This window comes from Condylura cristata, unplaced genomic scaffold, assembly GCF_000260355.1.
Source record: "Condylura cristata isolate star-nosed mole 26May11 unplaced genomic scaffold, ConCri1.0 scaffold00001, whole genome shotgun sequence".
In the NCBI taxonomy this organism is placed as follows: domain Eukaryota; kingdom Metazoa; phylum Chordata; class Mammalia; order Eulipotyphla; family Talpidae; genus Condylura; species Condylura cristata.
The window spans coordinates 52984953-53007268 of NW_004567102.1; the positions used below are offsets into that span (position 1 = coordinate 52984953).

A 22316-nucleotide genomic window follows, 5' to 3' on the forward strand; every position below is an offset into this window, starting at 1 on the left:
CTTCCCTTTTTCCTAGGGACCACCTTGTTACAATTATAGAAATGTTTGAAAATCCACTCATTTATTCATTATGGGGAATCTGTTACGGCGAAGATGTTAGCCAGATGTTAGCCAGTTTAGTGAAAATATTGATGATTCATGTATTTCTACTCATATAAAAGAATTTTAGACTCTTTTCATTCCAACAGTTTATATAAACTTAAATAAAACCTAATGCACTAGATTTATATTACCTTCCAGAAATGTTTTCACTGATTTTGGAAGTGACTTCACTATCTTTATGATGTCCATAATTATTTTCTTGTAAAACAAGAAAATCTTGTTTATTATATGTGCTGCCAAAGCAAACACAAGAAAATCTTATTAATAAATTTATTTAAAAGAACATTAATTCAATACAGAGTTAACATACACCTTTGTTAATTACAATATGTACTAATGCTGCTATTTTAGCATCTAGGTTTAATGTAGCCATACTACATTAAACTACATTACCTTGACAATGTAGCAGAGATCTTACTTTTCTCAGATCCAAGATAAGATTTCTTTCACTATAATGTCTTTTTTTATATCCAAAAGGGCAGGTTTATTATTCAAAAGGGAGAGAAGAATAAAGGGCATTTGCATAGATAGAAGCAGGCAGAAAGAACTGTCCAAAAGACATAAGTTTACTGAAAGAGAGGCCTGTGAAGTCACAGGCGGGCAGCCTTGGAGGGAGAGCTGCCTCTGTCCCTTTGCAAAGGGGGGTCAGTGGAGTGAAGCACCTGTAGTAGTCACAGGTGGTCAGGAGAGCAGCTGCCACTATCATGTCTGAAACTTTTCCTCCTCATTTTGAGTGCTCCTTATCACTGCTGTAACAAATTATAAACTTGGTGCCTTAAGACAACATAAATTTATTGTCTTTCAAAATATTTCCTCTCTTTTGCTACAAATGGGGCAATTCAATCTAAAGCTTTATTTTGGATAATTTTCTATACATAAATTTATAAATTGTTCAAGAAGTCATGCCAAGATCCAATTCATTAAGACTTCTGAGTGATAAAACATCTGATGCAAGACTTTCTTCAAGTTCTTTTTTCTTAATGATTATATTTTATAAAACCATAACCAAACTGATAGCTCAGCAATGTAATTATAATAATTAGCTTCACTCGGTGCTTGAAAAGTTCCAAGTAGTGTGACAATTCTATGAATCTGGTATTATCAGTAATAATATAACCTTTTATATCACTATAGTAACTTTAATGCTTTCTCTTGGGAGTTCCCACAACTATAAAATCAGAAGGGCTCAAAAAATCAACAGTTGTTTATATGTTTAAGGCAAACTAATTTAGGAGTATTACCTGACCTGAACTGGTAAGTTTCTTACAATCTGTGTGTGTATTTATTTACTTTAAAATTAAAAAAAAAAGATTTATTTATTGATGCATACAGAATTGGGGTACAAGCCAGAGGTGCAGGAGAAGTGAGAGGACTCACCAGAGACAGTGGGGAGCAGAATAGGCAGATCAACTAAGTGCACTGTTGAAGGGAGCAGTTGGCAGGTCAGGAGAGGTCTGTGGTGCCATGTGGGTCAGCTCCAGGGCCAGGAATTGATCACACACTGAGGTGGCTGCTGCTGGCTTACAGTGCAGTGTCCTAACCCATTGTGCCACCAGGGAGGGCCCTTGGTGGTTTTTGCTTTGTTTTGATTATAAAGTATTGCCCAAAATTGCACTAATTACTCAACAGTACCCAATATTTATTTCAAATTATTTCTTACAAATCTGAAAATGTCTTAGTTCCAACATCACTAGCGACATGGTGTTTTAGCTAAATTGTAGACATCCATTTAGACTTTCCCCCCCACCTCCATCTCTAATGTCCCTTTGTCTTGTTCTTCCTCCCTGACTCCCTCTACCTTAGAGCCCTTACTAGTTTGTCTACTAGCTTTATTAGTATTTTCCTTTGTCAAGTCAACCATGATGTAAGTTTCCAGTATTTGTCTTTGTCATTCTGACTTGTTTTACTACAAATTATTTCCTTAAACTTGTTCCATTTTGTTGTAAATGGCTTCATTTCCTCTCTCCTAATGACTGAATAGTATTCCATGGTGTGGATATGCCATATCTCAATCCAGTCCTTTAGTGATGGGCATTTAGGCTACTTTCATGCCCTAGCTACTGTAAATGATGCTGCAGTAAACACTATAAAACATAGTTTTTTGCATTGATGTTTTTCCTATTCTTTGGGTAGAATAGGAAATTTTATTGTTGCAGTCTTCTTATATCCAAATCTTTAATCCATTTGAAATTTTTTGTGTGCATATGGAATTAAAGAGTGACTTCATTCTTTCATGTTGGCCTTCCATTTTTTCCAGCATCATTTATTAGAAATTCTCCAGGGCCCTCCCTGGTGGCACAGCGGGTTGAAGTGCAGCACTATGAAGCTAGCTGCAGCTGCTTCAGCAGGAGTTAGATCCCTGGGCAGGGGAGGCAGACCTCTCCTGTCTCACCCAATGCTCCCCTCAGCAACGTAGTCAGTCCACTTGTACTCCCCACTCTGTTTCTGGTGAATCCTTTTACTGCCCCTGCACCTCTGGCCTGTACCCCAGTTCTGGATACAAAAATAAATCTTAAAAAAAAAAAAATTCTTCCCAATAAAGTTAGTCCTTGAGGTCAGATGCCAAGATTAAAATTTATGAGGGTAATGTCAGGTTGTTGGTAGGGTTGCAGTATTTCTGGGTGACTCCAGGGAAGAATACATTTTCTTGTCTTTTCCATTACTTGTAGGCTTTTTGCATTTCTTGGCTTAAAGCCCTTTCCTACAAATTCAAAGTCAGCAGCTTGGTATCTTCAAATCTCTCAACTTCTGTCATAATGTTTTCTCTGACTTTTACAACCTGCCTTCTCCTCAAGAAAAATCTCTTCTACTTTGGTTGACCCCAGCCACAAAGTCCAGGATAATCTTCATGTATAAAGAATCACATCTTTATATATTTTGGTGTTAATAAAAATGTGTAGACACTGGTGATTGTTGTGAGTATACTAGAAACTATCTAATTGTACTCTTTGAATGGGTAACATTTTTTGCCACTATGATGACGTACCTGATGGGGGAATTTGAATGTCACATAATTAAATAATATAAAAAGTGGGGACGTGTAAATTTCTATGTGCAGTATATGGCAGCCTAAAATAGGGTGAAAAATGGAGACTGCAATTACCTTAACACACAGTTAAAAAAAAATTTATGCAGATACTGCTGAGTGGAACAGTGGGGGAGGCAGGAGAGGTCTGGCCGCCATGTGGGTCATCTCCCTGGCAGGTAACTCGCGGTGAAGCAGCTGCGGCTAGTTGCGGCTAGCTTTGCAGTGTCACGCTTAAACCCATTGTGCCTCCTCTGTAAAAGGTGCCAGCACTCTGGTAGTTACAAACTGCCTCACTGCTTTCACATTTCAGCCATAACATTTCACATTGATATTTCAGTGAGAACCATACCATAGACCTTTTTAGCATCTTGGAGAATAAAACCGGTTCGTGAATATCTGATTGTGGGTATACACACAGACATGTCCATCTAGCTGCTCGATGCCGCCTGCGGCTAATCGGAGCCGAGTCCGGCGAGGGACGATGAGGTTAAAGAAGACACAGGACACCAAGGTTCTTCAGCAGTCTCTCGTTTATTGCCAGCGACCCCTTTATATACCATTAAGCAGTAGGAGTGGAAAATTAAGGCGGGAAAGGAGGAAGTGGGGAATTTCTCTTGCCACACCGCCTGCAGCTGCCAGATGCCGATACTCCCTTAGAAGGGAGTGTGCTAAGGCAGAGAAAGGTCAGGTAGTCCCTGTGGCGTCTTAGGCAGATAAACACAAGTCTGTGTCATGGCTTTATCAGCCCGACCACCTGGCCGCCTTGACACGCACAACAGGGGGCACATCCCCCGGAGCCCCGGGGGTAGTGTGCTAACTCGGCACCAACAGCTCGAAGTGCTTTTACTGTTAATTTCTGAGAAAATGTCAAGGCAAAAACCGATCACCCCCGAAACGGCACAACTTTATCCAAAATGGCCGCTAATTTCTCGGGCATAAACGGTGGGGCGGCCCCAGGAAATGACGTCACGCTCGAGTTCCGGCTCCGCCAGTTCCGGAGCAGACTTTCCGCGCAATCGCGATCTGCACGTGTGTTAACCTGGTTCGCGTAGCTACCGCGATGGACGCTTTGGATCGAGTTGTGTAAGTGCGCCGGGTCTCTGCAGTCGGGAACACTGAGGAGAGAGAGGCTTGTGTCAGGAAGGAGTGATGAAAAGATCTTCTACCTCACGCTCTTCCCCTCACGCTCTTCCCCTCACGCTTTGTGCGTCGGCCCAGCTGGGGCGGATCCGGTCTGGGACTCCCTGTAGTACCGGGGCTGGAAGATGGGGTGGGGAACCCCATGAGTGGGGGCCGCGGGGTGGAGATGGAACGGAGATCGTGACCGCTTGTTCTGAACAAGTCCTGGCCCTGAAGAAGAGTGGGCGGCTACTTGCGCTCACTCAAAAGAGTGAGGGGTTACTTGCGCAAGCCTCGGAACCTGACAGATCTAGGTGACTATAGGGAGCTTCCACATTATGCCTGAGTTTGCTTTGTAAAAGAGCCTTCTTAAAAGTGGTTCTTCACAAACTGAGGATTATTTGCGAAAATTTATGTTACATAGAAATGCTCTTTAATTAGCTTTTTTTTCCACCCAGCCTTGGTACACACCTCTGAGTTACACTTGAGCGATGTCCGTTTTACATTCATTCAAAGAGTATTTGTTATCCTCCTAAGTTTCTGCTATGAACCATTTGCAGTGGTTTTTTTTTCCTATTTACCTGGATTAATATGTAATCAGCACATTCTTCATTTAGTCATTAACTCTGAGATTTTTGTGCATCTGCTATGTATATGTGTGTGTGTGTGTGTGTGTGTGTATGTATATTCTAGGTTTGTGATCTGCAAAGATGACTAGTTTATATAGTTTGACTGGGGGACAAACTGCTAATAAAACGTAAATAGTGCTAGTTGCATTTGTTGCTAGTTATTGAAAGGTAACAACCCACATGGAATAAAGAGCATATACCACTTTCATTGTTACATAGAAACACTAAATCTCTGTTGGTTTGATTTAATAAATAATGTGTGTACCAACTAGTAAATGATTAGCAGTTTTAAATTTAAATATGCTTGACAGATTATCCGAAGGAAAATTGACGTGACTTTCGTGTTAGGACCCATTTTGACTGCTTTTAGATTGAGGGAAAAAATGGACTAAAAATAACAACAGTGGCTCTCCCTGGTGGCTAAAAATAACAGTGGCTCTCCCTGAAGGCTCAGCGGGTTAAAGCACAGGACTAAGGCGCTAAAGCCATTTCTGCATGAGTTCAATACCCGCCTGCCCCTGAGGTGATCCACCTGGCACAGAAGACCTCTCCTGACCCAGAAGACCTCTCCTGACCCGCCCGCTGCTTCCCTCAGTCAGCCTGTTCTGCTGCCCACTCTGTACCTGGTGAATTCTCTCACCGCCCCTGCACCTCTGGTCTGTTCCCCAGTTCTGTATGCATAAATAAATTAAATCTTAAAAAAAAAAAAGTTAGCAACAGCATTTTTTTTAAAATAAGGGTTTAGGAAAAAAGCAGTAATAAGAGAATTTGGGGAATATAAAAATGAAAAACTTTAAATAACCCAGAAGCTAATAAAATTGACACTTTATAGCGATGACTAAATATCTTTTATTACAATCTCCCTGAAAAGAGAGTTGACTAGTGGTGAATCCTAACTGATAAATATTTGAAATATCTGTTACTCTTTTACGTTTTTGCACTTTAGTCAAAATATGATTTTGTAATATGAAGGAAATGTTTTAAGTTATGAATTGTGATTTTTCTAAACAGAAAACCCAAAACCAAAAGAGCAAAGAGATTTCTTGAGAAGAGAGAACCGAAGCTCAGTGAAAATATTAAAAATGCCATGTTGATTAAAGGAGGAAATGCAAATTTAACAGTAACCCAAGTACTTAGAGATGTGGTATGTATATCTACTTGCTTTTTAAATGGTATTGAAATCACTTTTTAAAACCTTTTTGAGTGGTATTGAAATTACTTTAGTACGTTTTCACATTGTGGTTTGGGCTGGTGGAGAAATCCGTAGATAATATTTGTCTTGCTTACCTTTGGTACGTGCTACTGACTATTGGTTTTCTTTAAAGCAGTAAGTTCTCTGAGTAAATTTCAACTAATTTCAGTTATTAAAATTTGGTCACATAAGACAGTCTTTTCCTTCAGTGAATTTAGAGACAATTATAATGCTGTGTTTGGAGGCATAAAAGAATAGGATGGAATACGAACAGAGAGAAGAGGTTTCCAAGGTTGAGAAACAAGCTTGTACAAAAGGATGTCTGAGGGAGTATGATACACTTGGGAAACTACAAATAGTTGGGGATAACTAAAGGACAGAGTGTTAGAGGAAACTGAAAGAATAAGAATGTATCAGATAATAACATGGAGTTGGAGCTTTATTCTGAAAACCCAATGGAACCTTTGAAGCTTTTAAGTGATGATATGATTGTTTTTTAAATCAGCTTGGCTAGAGAAAGTTGTGAGAAAATCTCAGTCACATAAAGTATACCTGGAGCTTGGTCAGAGTAATGAAAATGGGAGATTAGCCGAGAAAATAGATATTGAGGGTAGAAGGATTTTGGTATGGAGATAGAAGTATAATTTACCAAGTTTTTGGCTTGGGTCCCTAGTAAGTGCTAATGCCAGTTGGAGAATATTAGGTAGAACAGGTTTGGAGGGAAAAGTGATATGTGTTCAGTTGAGCACGTATAATTTAAGTGATGAAGATAAAAACTTTTTACCCCTAACATCTGGAGCTTAGTGGCTAGACCAGTGCCTGGCACATAGTAAGTGCTCAGTAAATGTTTAATCAGTGAATGAAAGACATAGTATGTGGAAATATCTGTAGGTATTAGAATATTTAGGTTGTAAGTACAGCAGAGTGGTTTGTTAAATCAATAATTGCATCAATTTTTAAGCCTGTCTAAAGTCCATATGCCTGTTGCACATAACAGTTAACATCCTTGTTTGAAAGTGAAATATGCTCATCCTTTTTGATAGACTTATCTGAATGTCATTGTGATAATAGGGCACTGCCCTGTTCTGCCAGTATGTTGTCACACAGTGACCAATGTATATAAGTAAGCTTACTTAAATGTTACATTATTAAGTAAGCTTAATGATATTACAGATTATTGTAAAGTTAAGACTTATATTGATGACTGAGTTACCAAGAAAAGGTAGTAATGTGTGTCATACCAAGACAGGGAAACATTTGACCAAGAATCATCATGAGTATGCTTAAGTTTTATTACTTAAAATGAAGATTTTTTTTTAAAAGATTTATTTATGTATATATACAGAGCTGGGGTACAGGCCAGAGGGGCAGGGATGGTGAGAGGCTTCACCAGACACAGAGCAGGGAGCAGAACAGGCAGATCAACGAAGAACACTGCTGAGGGGAGCAGCGGGAGGGTCAGGAGAAGTCTGCCACGCCATGTGGTCACCTCTGGGGCAGGCGGGGATCGAACCCTTGCGGAAGCGGCTTTAGCTTCCTAGTGCTGTGTCTCAACCCGCTGCGCCACCAGGGAGGGCCTAAAATGAAGATTTTAATGGTAACTTTAATTTGTTCATCAACTGATAGTTGAGGAATGGTCACTTCAGCTTTTTGTTCATTGTTGCCCTTTCTCTAAAGGAAGTTAATGCCTCAGATCTTTGTTATTCCCTTTCATAGAGGAGTACTGATCATCTACATATTGATTATTAGTTGACAAGTTGAAGTAGGGAAAACATGAAAAGAAGGTTGGATAACACTTTTTTTTTTTTAAAAAAAGACTTATTTACTTATGCGTGCAGAACTGGGATACAGACCAGAGGTGTGGGGGACGAGAGGATTCACCAGAGACAAGAGTGGGGAGCAGAACAGGTAGATCCACTGAAAGAATACTGCTGAGGGAAGCAGTGGGCAAGCCAGGAGAGGTCTGCTGGGCGGTGTGGGTCAGTCAGCTCCTTGGCCAGGGATGGAACTGTTGCTGAGTGACTTCCGAGAGCTTCATAGTGCTATATGCTTTAACCTGTTGCACCACCAGGGAGCGCCCTAACAGGCATTTTTAAAGGGCTGTATTTATTTAAAAGCTGGCTGATATTCTGATTGTCATCATTATGGCACAAGTTTTTTTTAAATCTCTAGACAATATTATTTAATTCACCAGTCTCTCCTGATAGTATTTCATCTTTCTTTTTTTCCTGCTCTTCTGTCTACTCTCAGGTTGTTTCTGTGGAAAGAACTGAATAGGTTAAGTTCAGAGGAATGAAGGAAGTCATTTAAGCTGGATCTACTATTGAAGAGCACAGAAATCTTTAATTAGCAATGTCTAGTCTGAGTTGGAATATTACGCTTATGTGGAATATTGTGGGAGGTGGTCAAAAGGAATCCAAGAAGAATATATCATATTAAGACCCAGGGACCCGAGTAACCTTTTATAACTACTGTTATAATTGATAATTGTTTTTCAGAAGTTGTTTTGACTATAAATTATGTTTTACAGTATGCACTGAAAAAACCATATGGTGTTCTATATAAAAAGTAAGTCATGATCTCTTTTACTTTATATTGTTGGCATTGTAAAGTAACAAACAACTGCTTCATATTTTAAAAATAAAAATATTTTTTAAAAAAACACTGTAGTTTCTTATATATAGCTGACAGTAGTTTTTAATGGATTTCTTTCCAGTCATTTCTACTTTTGTGTTGAGTAGTCTTTCATATTTTAAATCACGTGATTTTATCATTTTGAAATAATTAGACTTACAGAAAAGTTGCAAGAATTCTAGCATTCTCATGTACCCTTCCCTCAATTTCTTTTAATGTTACTTCTAAAAATACTACAGTTATCAAAAGTAAGAAATTAATATTGGTGCAATGTTAACCAAATAACAGGCTTGATTTAGTTTCAAATTTGCACTCTAATATTCTTTTTCTCTTATAGGATACTACAATGCATTTAGTTATCATGTCTGCTTTCCTCCAATTTATTACAGTTCTCAAATCTTTCATTGACACTTTTGAAAAATACTTGTCAGTTATTTTGTAAAATAATCCTCAATTTGGATTTGTATTAATCCTTAGGGGACACCTGTGTTTTATACATTAACTAGTTGGTTGAAATGAAGTCTGCTGGGTTTCTTTATGATGAAGCTCCTGTTTGTCCTTTTGTAATTAATAAATATTCAGAGGAGATAAAGACTGTAAAAATCTTTCTCCTCAAATTTTTGCTTATTAATTTTAGCATCCCTTGATGGCTCTTGTCTATTATAGTGATTACTATGGTATTCAAATGGTAGTTTTCTTTTTCCCTTCATTCTTTATGCATTTATTATTAAAATTCTGTAAGGAAAATTATGTGTTTTTCTATTTATTTAATGGCTTATATCATTATGGGCTTATTGTTAATATTTCTTTTTGGGTAGTAATCAAATACTATCATTTAGTTTGTTGTATAATTCTTTTACCTTTGGCCATTAGGAGGACTATTTCACTTTGGCCCCTTTGCCCTCTCAATGTGTCCCTTTCTGGTACTACAGATTGTTCCATCTTTTTCCTTTCCATGCCCCTGGAGTCAACCACTTCTAAGCAGAACCCTGTTTCCATATACTAGAAATTGGTAGTTTAGAAACAAAAATCGAGGCCCTACGTGTGCTCAGTTGCTGCAGTGGCTGTGGTAACTTCATACTGCTGTGCTTTAACCTCTTAAGCCACCAGGGAGGGCCTGAAAACAATACTTGGTTTAACCTGGATTTTCTGTTTTGGACAGGTCATATTTGCTTAATTGCAAATAACTATTAGCTGTTAATCACAAATACTCTTATAACTTTCCTGGTTCATTTGTCTATTATTATTACTTTTTTAACTAATTATAAAAATAAAATATCTTAGGTCATAGGAGATAATGTTCAAAGGAGTAAATAATAACCCAAAGATAGGTACTATGTACTGTTTAACATATTTTCTCCAGTATGTTTTATATATCTATGTATCTGTTTTATAAGTTAAACAAAATTGAGATCATGCACATATGGTTTTCTTTTTAAACTTATAAAAATATGAACTATTCCACACATACTTTGCATGATTAAGGTTAAGTAGTAAAACAGTAAAATTATATTGTAAAAATAAAGGCACATGCTCTTTCCAGAACATCTACTATCATTAGTTTTTTACATAACAGAAGTTCTTTATGCATATTAAGTAAATATGTATTATTAGTGTTCTTGTTTGTATGAAATAGTGTGTTTTATATTTCTCTACTCAGTATTTTTCCACTACTACTATTACTGGTCTAGGTCACCATTTGTTTCTTTCTGTGCTGGATTACTATAATAGCTCCTTACTTTCACTCTTGCTGCATTGCTGTGGTTCTCATGTGGCAGAAAGAGTAACCCTTTAAACAGAACAATTGAGTCCAGTCATATCACTTTCCTGCTTAAAACCTGACAGTGCTTCATGTTACTGTTTTAAAATCTATATGCCTCACGTTGATAAGCCAGACCCTGGCAGTCTGAACCATATCTACATCTCTGTTATCATACCTCCATTCTTTTGTTCCCCAAACTCCATGAAACTTACTTTGTTTCAGATTCCTTAATGACCTAGGCTTTTCTCAGATCTATTCCTTCTTCCTTCCTGTCAAAATTTTCCCTTGGCTACCTCCTTATTAATAAGGCTTCAGCTCAAATTGTCATGTTTCATTCTTTGTAGTAACATAATGCTCTTTTTTCCCCCCTACTAGAATGTAAGCTTCATAAAAACAAGGATTTTGTTTAACATGTTCTGACTCCTATAATAAGCCTGGCAGCAGTTGAGCATAAAATAAAAGCTTGAATGAGTGAATATTCTTTTGGTATTTTCAGATCATCTGAATATAAAATTATCCTTACTTAATATATTACTTAGTGGTTTTGGATGAGTTACCTATTAAGATGATTACAATTTGTCTTTTTCTAAAATCTTAGAAAAAATATCACAAGACCATTTGAAGATCAGACCTCATTGGTGAGTACAAAAATAGTTTCGATATAACAGTTTTGATTATTCAGACTGATTTATGATGTTTTAAAATTAGAAATCATTCTGATCATTCATTTGATGTAAAATGAAGGGATTTATGACTTCTTTTGAGAATCACTTAAAATTTTTTAAATTAGTACAGTTAAAATGCCAAGTATTTTTATGTACATCATTTCATTTAATCTTAACAGAGTTTATGCCTTTTGGGTACTAAAATTTCATTTCAAGCAAAGTCATTTAAAAGCAATTTTATACATGTGTATATAATATATTCACAAACACATACTAACTCCATGAGGTTTTTTTTTTGTACTTCCAAATGTGTTATCTTTATATTGGCATAACATTGTGCTATAACATTATATGTTTAAGGTGGGCATCTTTGAACATCAATACATACATACTACATTAAGTTGACCACTGAATGTCCAATTCTTTCCTTCACCATACAGCTGTCCCCTTTTGTCAGACTTATCCACCCTTCCCCTCTAGATCTTTTCTTTTGTATTTTTCAAAGAATGACTATTTTATATTTCACTATGATCAGTGTGTATTATTCACTGTTTGGAAGTGGAATCTAAAATAGAATTATATTTTAAGTGCATAAGTTAGCAAAAGAAAGTTTGCTTGGGATTTACTTTTATAAAGTAGATTTTACTTTAAAATATGACTTTTCTTTGGGTATTTTTAAAAATAGGGAACATTACCTAAATTATTGCTAACAATTGTCAGTTTCTTTACTAAAACGAGTCAAATTTCTGTTTGAATGTCTTGGCAACCAAAACTAAATGCAAAATGCTAGTGAAGGAAATCAGAAGGTTAAAAGGTGATACAGTAAGTAGTGAATGATGAAGCGGACTTTTGTGTGCTTGGCATGTTTCTTTTTTTTTTAATTGAGGTGACATTAGCATACATCTTTGTTTGTAGCTTAGAAGTGTAGGAGCCCCCCTCCCCTTCAGGTATTGCCAGAATGCACCCACTACCGAAACACCAATGGTCTACCAATATAGTGCACTGTGCTCCCTTCCAATTTTGTTCTCATCCCCTTCCACAGCTCCATACTGGTTTATTTCTAATTATACCCTTTAGGGTATAAAGGGTTTAAACTATTTAAATTGACTTAAAAAATTGGAATGTGATTATGTTCTCTTGATAGAACACCATTGTTATTTCTGTTAGTTTGGAATTTAAAAGAAGGAACTTTTTTTTAAGATTTTATTTTTATTTATGCATATAGAACTGGGGAGGGGAGGTAAGAGGATTTACCAGAGACAGTGAAGCAGAACGGGCAGATCTACTGAAATACACTGCTGAGGGGAGCAGCGGGGAAGATAGGAGAGGTCTGATGTGCCATGTGTGTCAGCTCCCTGGCCAGGGGTTGAACTTGTGCTGCAGTGGCTGCTGGTAGCTTCATGTGCTGAGATTTAACCCCCTGAGCTACCAGGGAGGCCCCCAGTGCTCAGGTTTTCAAAATTACTTTCACTGTAGTATTGAATGTTTTAGTCATGTGCTGACTAGATCATTAAAGTAGAACTGACTATAGGGTTTAGCCCAGAATTCTCTCTTGCAAAACCTGTACCAAGGATTGGTTTTGTTTTGTGGCACCACGGTTGTATGACCATTTTGTAGCAGTGTTAGGTTGTAAATTAGGACCATTCTATGGTTTATTTCAATTTAGTGTTGATGTGATAGCTTATCGTACACTTCAAATTGTGACATTTCCTGTCTTTGATCTCCCATCTCTTGAGATAGGAGATATTTTATTGCTATAATAAATCTTAGAAGTTTAGAGCTCACTATGGGAATAGTGGAAATATAGTTGGATTCTCCCTCCTGACCTTCACCCACCATCATACATTTTCACACTCTAATTTCGGATCAATGTTTCGGAGCAAGACAAATACATTTTAAAAGAGGCTTTATAAAAATTTAAAATATTTACATCGCGCATTTGTAGGTAATTTCACTGCTTTTACTCTAGAATTTTAATAGATAACAAGCAGACTTTATGGAAAATAAAATCCGATACTATTGTTGTATATATAAAGAGTATTTTATGGGAAGCCTTAGGATAAGTCATAACATGAACATCTGTTCTTAAAAACACTTAGGAAAGCATTTTTATTAAATTGGACATTTAAAAAGCCGGTGTCCCAAAGTGTATGGTGCTTTGCCATATGACATCTTGAGTAGTCCTTATAGATTCTTGCAGGTGTTATTGTCCGTGATTTACACATGATAAAACTAATTCTCAGAAAGGTTAATAATGCCAGTTCCCATAGTAAATATCAGAGACTTTTGGACTTTGTGTCATTTACTTAGGAATCAGCAAGTAGGTAGTTGTTTGCCCCATTTGCTTCTGCTTAGACACTGGAGTGTATGATAACAAAACTAGAGACCTATGGGAAGTCTTCTGACCAATAAAGAAAAGTTGAGGTTTCAGTAAACTGAATCATACTACTGGGATGATGAAGGATAGGCATTAGTGTATAACAAGCTTTCTAGATTTGAAACCCCATATATGTGTTTCCACTCTTAGATCTGATGGAAGTCAATGCTTTGGGAAGCCAGTAAGAGAAGATTTCGTAGACCTGTAATTCTTCTCTTGCTCGTCATACAAACATGGAACTAGCCATTGCTGGGTGGGATGAATATTTTTGGGGATAAAATGAAGTTTGCAGTGCACAGTAGTTGACATATATTGTAACTTGTATTGAGTTGTATTGCATGCTAAGAGATACCATGTAATGATATGACTTGAATTACATGCTAAGATATACCACTGCTGATAATAGTAGTCCCATGAATAAAAACATTTGTTCAGCAAATGGAATACTTTTGGTGTGCTGTTCCAACATAAATGCATAGCTGAAAATAAATGGTTTTATTTTGTGAACTCAGTAGTTTTCATGTATTTTTAGTCTTGAACTTACATCTTTTCTTGAGATGCCCCAAATCAGAAAATTTGAAATAAGAAATTAAAAATAAAGTCCTTCTGTTTATTCCTGTCTAAGTCTTCATTAGTTTACACTGGAAAAAAACCTAATATAGTTCAGTTCATAGGTACAATTTTTTTTATATAGGAAGTAATGGATGTTAACTAAATTTATTGTAATAGTCATTTTTTAAATAGATTTTATTTATTTTTGCATAGAAGGCCTGGGATGTAGGCCACAGGTGTGGAGGGGTGAGAGAATTCACTAGAGAGAGTGGGGAGCAGAATAGGCAGATCAACTGAAACACATTGCTGAAGGGAGCAGTGGGCGTGTCATATGTGGGTCACCTCCCTGCTTGGGGTACAAACTCAGGCCACATTGGTGATAGTGTAATAGCACTAACTTAACTTCTGTGCCACTAGTAAGATCCATGAGATACAATTCTTAAGGTTTTTATATTTTGTACTGATTGAATGGGATTTCTGTTGTTATACAGGAATTCTTTTCAAAGAAGTCAGATTGTTCTTTATTTATGTTTGGTTCCCATAATAAGAAGCGGCCAAATAATCTAGTAATAGGTAAGTACTGCTAACCTTTTAATATTTTTGTATATAGTGTTAGCTCTGTCACTCAGATTAATTGATGGTGCTGAGGATTCAAGAATAACCAGTAAACTATGAACTGGCTTCTTTATTTTCCTTGTGAGTTTAAATTTGAAAAACATTAAAAAAATTTTTTTTTAAAGAAACACATGTCTTTTGCAGCAACTAGGATGGAGCTGGAAAAGATCATGCTTAGTGAGATAAGCCAGAAAGAGAAAGAAAAATACTGGATGGTTTCACTCATAGCAGAAGTATAATGGACCAGGCGAGAAAATAATAAGAATAATGAACAGCCATATACCAAAGACATTTTGGGGGGGGGGGAATGCACGGGATTATGGTGATGGCACACAGGTGACTCGGTGATGAGAAACCCATGGGGATTACAATTGAGATTTAAAAAAAAAAATGTACAAAATGATGTAAAAATAAACTGTTATATTATTTAAAAAACTAAAAAAAAATTTTTTAGTATCAAGGACAAATATTTATTTCCTAGTCTAAATATTTTTTTATGTGCCACCTTCTAGGTAAAGTACGTTATATAAATGTTGCCTTCTCTCAAGTTGTAGATATTTTCTAATACAAAACTTTCATTCCTAAATTAGAATTAGTTATAAACAAACAAAACAGCATATCTACCACATAAATTAGCCTTCCCTAATAAATATCCGCTTTATAAATATATTCAGAAATGAACTGTTACCTGGTTGTATTGAGACTTGCTGTGACATGTTCCCTGGATTAGGCAAGCTCTTTATCGTCTGTAGCTCTTTATGTAAATAAGGGAATTTGGCTAAATGACCTTTAAGATCCTTTCCAGAATAATTTGACTTCTGTAGAGTTGAAAATTTAAAGAAGGGACATGTTTGGGGATTAGAAGAGTGAAAAGAACTAGGATACTTTGAGCATGTAAATAAGTTAGAATATGTAATGTCCCTGGGGAAAACACTTGTTTAAAAAATAAATGCTTAAATGAACACTTCTTTCTAGGTCGTATGTATGACTACCATGTGCTGGATATGATTGAGTTAGGTATTGAGAAGTTTGTCTCTCTAAAAGACATTAAGGTAAGATATTGACTGACCCTAAAAATAAAAAGCTCTTTGTAATACTGTTCTTAAACAATAGTGACATCTTGTGGAGAAACTGTATTACACAGTTTTATAGTTGAATGAGAGGGAATTTTTGTTTTTTAGTCTAGTGTGTTCTAAAATAAAAGTACAACTTCATTTTACCTCTGAAAAGAGTATATGTGTATATTTGTAGTGTATAAAACATATGTAGAATTAGACTTCAGACTAATCACTAACTCTTGTCTAGGCCCATTGTTTAAATACTGTCTCCTTACCCTGAATTATCATAGTATCTACTTTTTTGAACCTCAGAAATATTAGAATTTTCAGAGTGAGCACTCTTTTAAACATAAGAATTCTTGGCTTATATTATTTTGATTGATACCACCAATTACTAGCTTAATCTTCTTAATGACTTGCATCTTTATGTCTATTTGAATGAATTTGTAACACAGAAAGTAGTAAGTAGTCATAGAAAAGCAAGGAAATTGTCATATTTTAGCTCCTGATTCTAAATATGACCTTTCTGCCTCAAAATTATGGATCTGGATTAATCTGTTTCATCAAATATATTTTTTTATTTATACCTCATAGCTACCCTGCATATAAGGCTAAAATCTGATGTATATGGTTAAAGATGAAGGCCCAGAGGAATTCCATTGGTGACCTAGAGTTATGCATAAGCTAGATGAAAGTGTAAATAAAATTATTTCCCTAGGACTTTGAAATAAAGTGAAATTTGTAATGGAAAATTATGTAACTATTCTCTGTTTATGGGTCTTTTGGACTTATGGTATAACTAAAAGCTTATAGTGCATATATAATCACTCCTTGTTTCAATTTTTCCTTTAAAAGAGGACATACCATTCAAGTTTCCTGTGGGATCTTACTTTCATTGGTTATACAAACTTCCTGAAGTACAAGGCAGAAGTGGAGCCTGAAATTAGGTTTAGAGACAAAACAGTTGGGTTTGTGGCCTGTCTTCGGCATAGAGATGACATCTGTAACCTGACAAGTCAATTACTTCCTTGATCCTCAGTTGCTGTCAAGTATTAGTTATAACAAAATCAATTGAGATAATATCTATGAAAATGCATGTCAGTGAAGAAAATGTGTTGGAAAGTGTTTAGCTGATGCTTTATTAAGTGGAAACTGGGGCTGTGCATTAATCTCAAGAGACTTAACAGTATTCCCATTTCACCTTCATCACTGCTGCTAATTTGATCACGAGTTAGTGGGCCTGAGCACTGGCTGATGCATAGTGCCAACCCTCCACTCATTTCACTTCCAAGGCAAAGAAATACTTTCATCACCGGGCAACCTTGAAACAGAACCATTGATGTTTGTTAGATCTCAAAACAAAAATCACAAGAGGTCTGCTGCGTCATTGTGCTGAAATTTAACCCCATGTGCCACCAGGGAGTCCCTAATATTTTCCTTTTTGCATGAAAACCTGTAAATTTAGAAGTCATATAAGGTATCAATTACTTTAAAATCAGTATATAAAAACTTGGTAATTATAGAATTATATATTTTTTTTCATATTATAGAATAGTAAATGTCCCGAGGGAACAAAACCCATGTTAATATTTGCTGGTGATGATTTTGATACAACAGAAGACTACAGAAGGTTAAAAAGTCTCCTTATTGGTAAGTATGTTAATACTTGTTATCTGCAGAGTATCTCAGGTAAACAGTCTCATAAGACTGTTAGGTGGTACTTTGCCACTTCATTGTATGCATTATATATTTTTCTATTTTTCCCTCATTATTTTCTTTATTTCCCACTAACAGCAGCAGAGAGATAAGGGTATCATATTTTTAATAGTAGCTTTTTTTTTTTAATCTTAAAACATTTTTTTTTTAAAGATTTATTTTATTAGAACTGGGGTGCAGCCCAGAGGTGCAGGGGCGGTGAGAGGAACCACCAGAGACAGATGGGAGCAGAACAGGCCGACTGATGAAGTACACTGTTGAGGGGAGCAATGGGTGGGCCAGGAGATGTCTGCTGCACCATGTGGATCATCTCTGGGGTGAGGATCGAACTCATTTTGAAGTGTCTTTAGCTTCTTAGTGTTGTGCTTTAACCTACTGCACCACCAGGGAAGACCCTAAATCTTAAAACATTTTATAGAAGTAACTTTGGCATATAACATATCGGTTATATTATAGCCAACTTGATGCTTGCTCACCACCAAAAGCCTAAATTGACCACTTGGACCTCACTTACATCCCAAGCCCTCTTCCCAATACCATTTTCTACTGGCAGCCACTGTTTTGTTCTTACAGTCTAAGAGTATGTTTTTGTTTTTCTGTTCATTTCTTTTGTTTATCTTCTACAATTGAGTGAAATCATGTATTAGGGCTCTTCCAAGTGGTGCAGGGGATAGTCTCAGCACTATCAATCTATATCATCACCAGTCACTGCTGCCTTAAGTTTCATTCTTGGCCAGGGAGCTGACCCACATGGTGCAGCAGACCTCTCCTGTCTCATCCGCTGTTCCTTCAGCAGTGTATTTCAGTAGATGTGCCTATTTTGCTTCCCACTCTGTCTCTGATGAATCCTCTCACCCCCCACCTTTGTACTGCACCCCAATTCTTATATGTATAAAAATAACAAATCTTTTAAAAAAAGAAATCACATATTTGTTTTTGTCCATCTCACTTATTTTACTTAGTGTGTTGTTTTCTAGTATTGTAATGGCAGGATTTCATCTTTTGTTTTTTGTTTTAGTTTGAGGTATAGTGTTCCATTGTATGTATATATCATCTTTATCCAGTCATCCATCAGTGGGCACTTGGTTGTTTCCAACTCTTGTCTATTGTGACTAATGCTGCCATAAATACCATATATGTCATTTAAGTTGATATCAACTTTTTGTGTGACATTTTATACCTTTTAAAATGCTTGTACAGTCTTCTGACATTAAATTTATATCTCAAGAGTATGAAAACATTAGGAAAAGATTTATGTACTTATACTGCCCCAGTATCACTGTAAACCTACTCTAATAAAATTTTTCTCTGCCCCTTTCTGCCCGACTCTTGCGCCTTATGTATATTGTACTTGTCTATTTTGGGGAGGCTTACTGACTTTCTTCTGCTGCAATTTAGTTGCAGAGTCGATGATCCCTGTGTTTTCATTACCGTCATGTTGGACTCCCATTAACTTCCTTCCTTTTTTTCTTTTTTTAAAAAGATTCATTTATACATACTGAACTGGGTTACAGGCCAGAGGCGTGGATTGGGGTGAGAGGATTCACCAGAGACAGATTAGGGAGCAGAATAGGCAGATGTACTGAAGTACAATGCTAAGGGGAGCAGTGTGTAGGCCAGGAGAGGTCTGCCACACCATGTGGGTCACCTCCCTGGCAGGTGGCTGTGGATAGCTTCATAGTGCTGAAACTTAACCCCTTGTACCACCTGGGAGGCCCAGTTTTACTGATTTCATTCGTTCTCTGTTTCTTCCATTGATTCTCATGATAACCTTGTAAGCTTGTTTTATGGACTTGTTTTTAGTGAATTATGCTAGTTATTAATGATACCACCTCTTCCTTTGAGTTCACGTTTCTGCTTAAAATACATGATACAGTTTACTGTTTTCAGAGATTGACATTAAATTTAATGATCTTAAAGTACTCTTTGGAAGTTGGCATTATTGTTCTCTGTGGCTTTTTAAAGGTTACTATTACTTAATAGTTTGTTATCACATCTTTTCTAGCTCTTGAGTAAGATTGAGTTTGTCCCTAGACTTCTGAACTCCTTTGATACTCAATAGCATTTTCTCAAATTTAGGTAATTTATTCCACTTGAGCTTTTGCACTTGCACCTTTTTTTTTTGTAAGATTTATTTATTTATTCATACAGAACTGGGGTACAGGCCAGAGATGCAGAAGAAGACAGGATTCACCAGAGACAGAGTGGGGAGCAGAACAGGCAGATCGAGGAAGTACACTGCTGAGGGGAACAGCGGGCGGGTCAGGAGAGGTCTGCCGCGCCATGTGGATCTCCTCGGGGCAGGCGGGGATCAAAATCATGCGAAAGTGGCTTAAGCTTCTTAGTGCTGTGCTTTAACCCACTGCGCCACCAGGGAGGGCCTGCACTTGCACCATTTTTATAAGTTATGCCTTATGCTTTTTATCTGCTCTTCTTTTGACTCTATATTTTTTGTCCTAGATGTATTTTTTCCGAACCACTTTTTTTTTATTGAGGTCACATAGGTTACAACATGGCATATGACTCAGAAGGGTGCCACCCCTTCAGACTATGTTACTGCACTACACCCACCACCAAAGCACCCATAATCCTCATCATCATCCTTTGCCCTAGTGACTTTGAAAACTTGGTGGTATATATATAGTAAATTAATTGTATATATGCTCTTTATAAATCTGAACTGAGCAAAAAAGGTTTATAAGCAGATACTTTGCTTTCATTTTTCCTTACTGATTTAATTTATCATCTTACTGTTGAGATTACATTATTTACAGTGTCTCTTTTCTCTTAGTAAATGGCCATTTAAAAAAAAAAAGTACCAGAAGTAGCTGTTTAATTCTTATTAATGGTCTTGAGTTTGGTGACATTCCATTCCATGGATAGAAAAATGGTGGCTCAGAGGTTAAAAGCTGTAAAGTCAGTAAACTAGAATCTAAAACCTGAGCTTTCTAAAGCCACTGTTGTCTGTCTTGACTGTGGTGAACAGTTCTTTTGCAAAGTCTTTGCTGTAGGTCTAATTTGTATTTTTTTGTTTGTTTAGAAAAAGAAAAGTTTATTGAAGAGAAAAGAAACAAACAAAATGGAACACCCAAGGTGGTGGAACAGGCAAGGGAGGGGCAAGGAAACCTTCTAGTTTGTATTGTTATGAATTAAAAAAAAAAGTCACATCTGAAAGACAATGACCAATATTTCCTTTCAATATTACACACCCCAAAATATCAAGGGTGTTTTTCCAGCCAAGATTTCTATTACTTGTATTCCATTCACCCAGATTTCCTAACTTCTCACCCCTGTTTTTTTCTGTATGATCATTGTCAATGAGAGAGATTCTTATGATTTGTTACCTCAGAGACAGCTTTTGTTTTTGTTTTTTTTTAAGCAGTTTCTATTAAAACTTCTTATGTCGTGTTTCCAGTAGATGGCAGGAATGACCACATAAGGCCTAACTTAATTTTAACTACCTATGTTACTTTTTCTCTGTTGCTTTTATCTAAATCAGTGATCATATTTATATAAGTAGGCATTGTTTTAATCTTTTCTACTTCTCAATTCTTTTCCTATTTGAGCCGTGTAGAATGAAAGTAACTACCATAGGTTAAGTCATGTAGCTAAATTTAATCCTTTCTACAGCTCTACAAAAGTAATTATACTAGACTGCTCAGACTGCCATAACAAAATATGTAAACAGAAATTTATTTTCTCACCAATTTAGTGACTAGAAGGCCTCAAAATCTTCTGTTCACTATATCCATCATTCCTATTCATTTTAGAGTCAGTCTTTTTAGTAGTGTTCTGAGTATTGACACATTTTAATCCATCATCCCATTGATATTGCAAGCTCTTCTTATATTTTCATTGCCCTAATCCTGGAATCAGGGCCCTTAGGATCTTTTTTTTTTTAAGCGAGGAATTGTTTTGGAATTCACATTCTGGGTGCTGGGGATTTATTTATTTATTTGTTTGTTTGTTTACCTGTCTATTTATTTATTTATAAATAAAGATTAATTTGTTTATGCATACAGAATTGGGGTACAGGCCAGAGGTGCAGGAGCGGGGGATTCACCAGAGACAGAGCTAAAGTAGCTTTAACTTAGTTCTGCGCTTTATTTAACCACTGTGCCACAAGGGAGGGCCGGGATTTTTTTTTTTTTTTTAAGGCCGTTTCAGTCAACAAAACTAGGAAGTTTGTTTAAGATAAGATATATGCTTTGTTTTTACACTGAATGTTTTATTAAGGATTTATTTATTTGTGCATACAAGACCTGGGGTACAGGCCAGAGGTGTGGGGGTGAAAGGATTCACCAGAGACAGCGTGGGGGACAGAAAAGGCAAATCTACTGAAATAACATTGCTGAGGGGAGCAGTGGGCGATAAAGGAGAAGTCTGCTGCACCATGTGGGTCACTTCCCTGGTTGGGGATCAAATTTGTGCTTCAGTGGCTGTAGATAGCTTTTCCTTACGTCACAGAGTGGCGTAAGGAAAATTGAATTTTAAATTCAGTTTTAAGACGATAGAAACTTCACTTTATTGACCTTGCATTTATACCTTTTTCTTCCATGATAAACTCTAGATTCTCTGATTACCAGAGTAATTATGCATTTATTTTATACTGCATTATACATACAAGTATCTCAATAAAATACCGGTATTACTGTTAATGTGACATTAATAGTGCAATTAAACTTGCACTTTTTTTGTTTTATATTTTTGCCTATAAGATATGTACTGTTAGGTGTATGTAATTGAGTTGCTTTGTTTCAGTCACTTAAATAGTTTTCTCCCTGTCTAATTAGGTTTCCAGCTTATTTCACAGTTTCATTTTATTTTCAACTCTGAGGGATTACTTTTTTTTTTAAAGATTTATTTC

General features: G+C 36.5%; 1 protein-coding gene across 1 annotated transcript in view; it reads left to right on the top strand.

Moving 5' to 3' along the window:
* The first annotated feature begins 4135 nt into the window (after positions 1–4135).
* Positions 4136–22316, top strand: part of RPF2 (ribosome production factor 2 homolog (S. cerevisiae)) — a 26740-nt gene continuing 8559 nt past the window's right edge. The window contains exons 1-7 of the mRNA XM_004673771.2: positions 4136–4213; positions 5890–6022; positions 8601–8638; positions 11065–11104; positions 14552–14633; positions 15651–15727; positions 17284–17383. Coding sequence (XP_004673828.1) covers positions 4191–4213; positions 5890–6022; positions 8601–8638; positions 11065–11104; positions 14552–14633; positions 15651–15727; positions 17284–17383 — 493 coding nt within the window. The 5' untranslated portion in view covers positions 4136–4190. The remainder of the gene's footprint in view (positions 4214–5889; positions 6023–8600; positions 8639–11064; positions 11105–14551; positions 14634–15650; positions 15728–17283; positions 17384–22316) is intronic.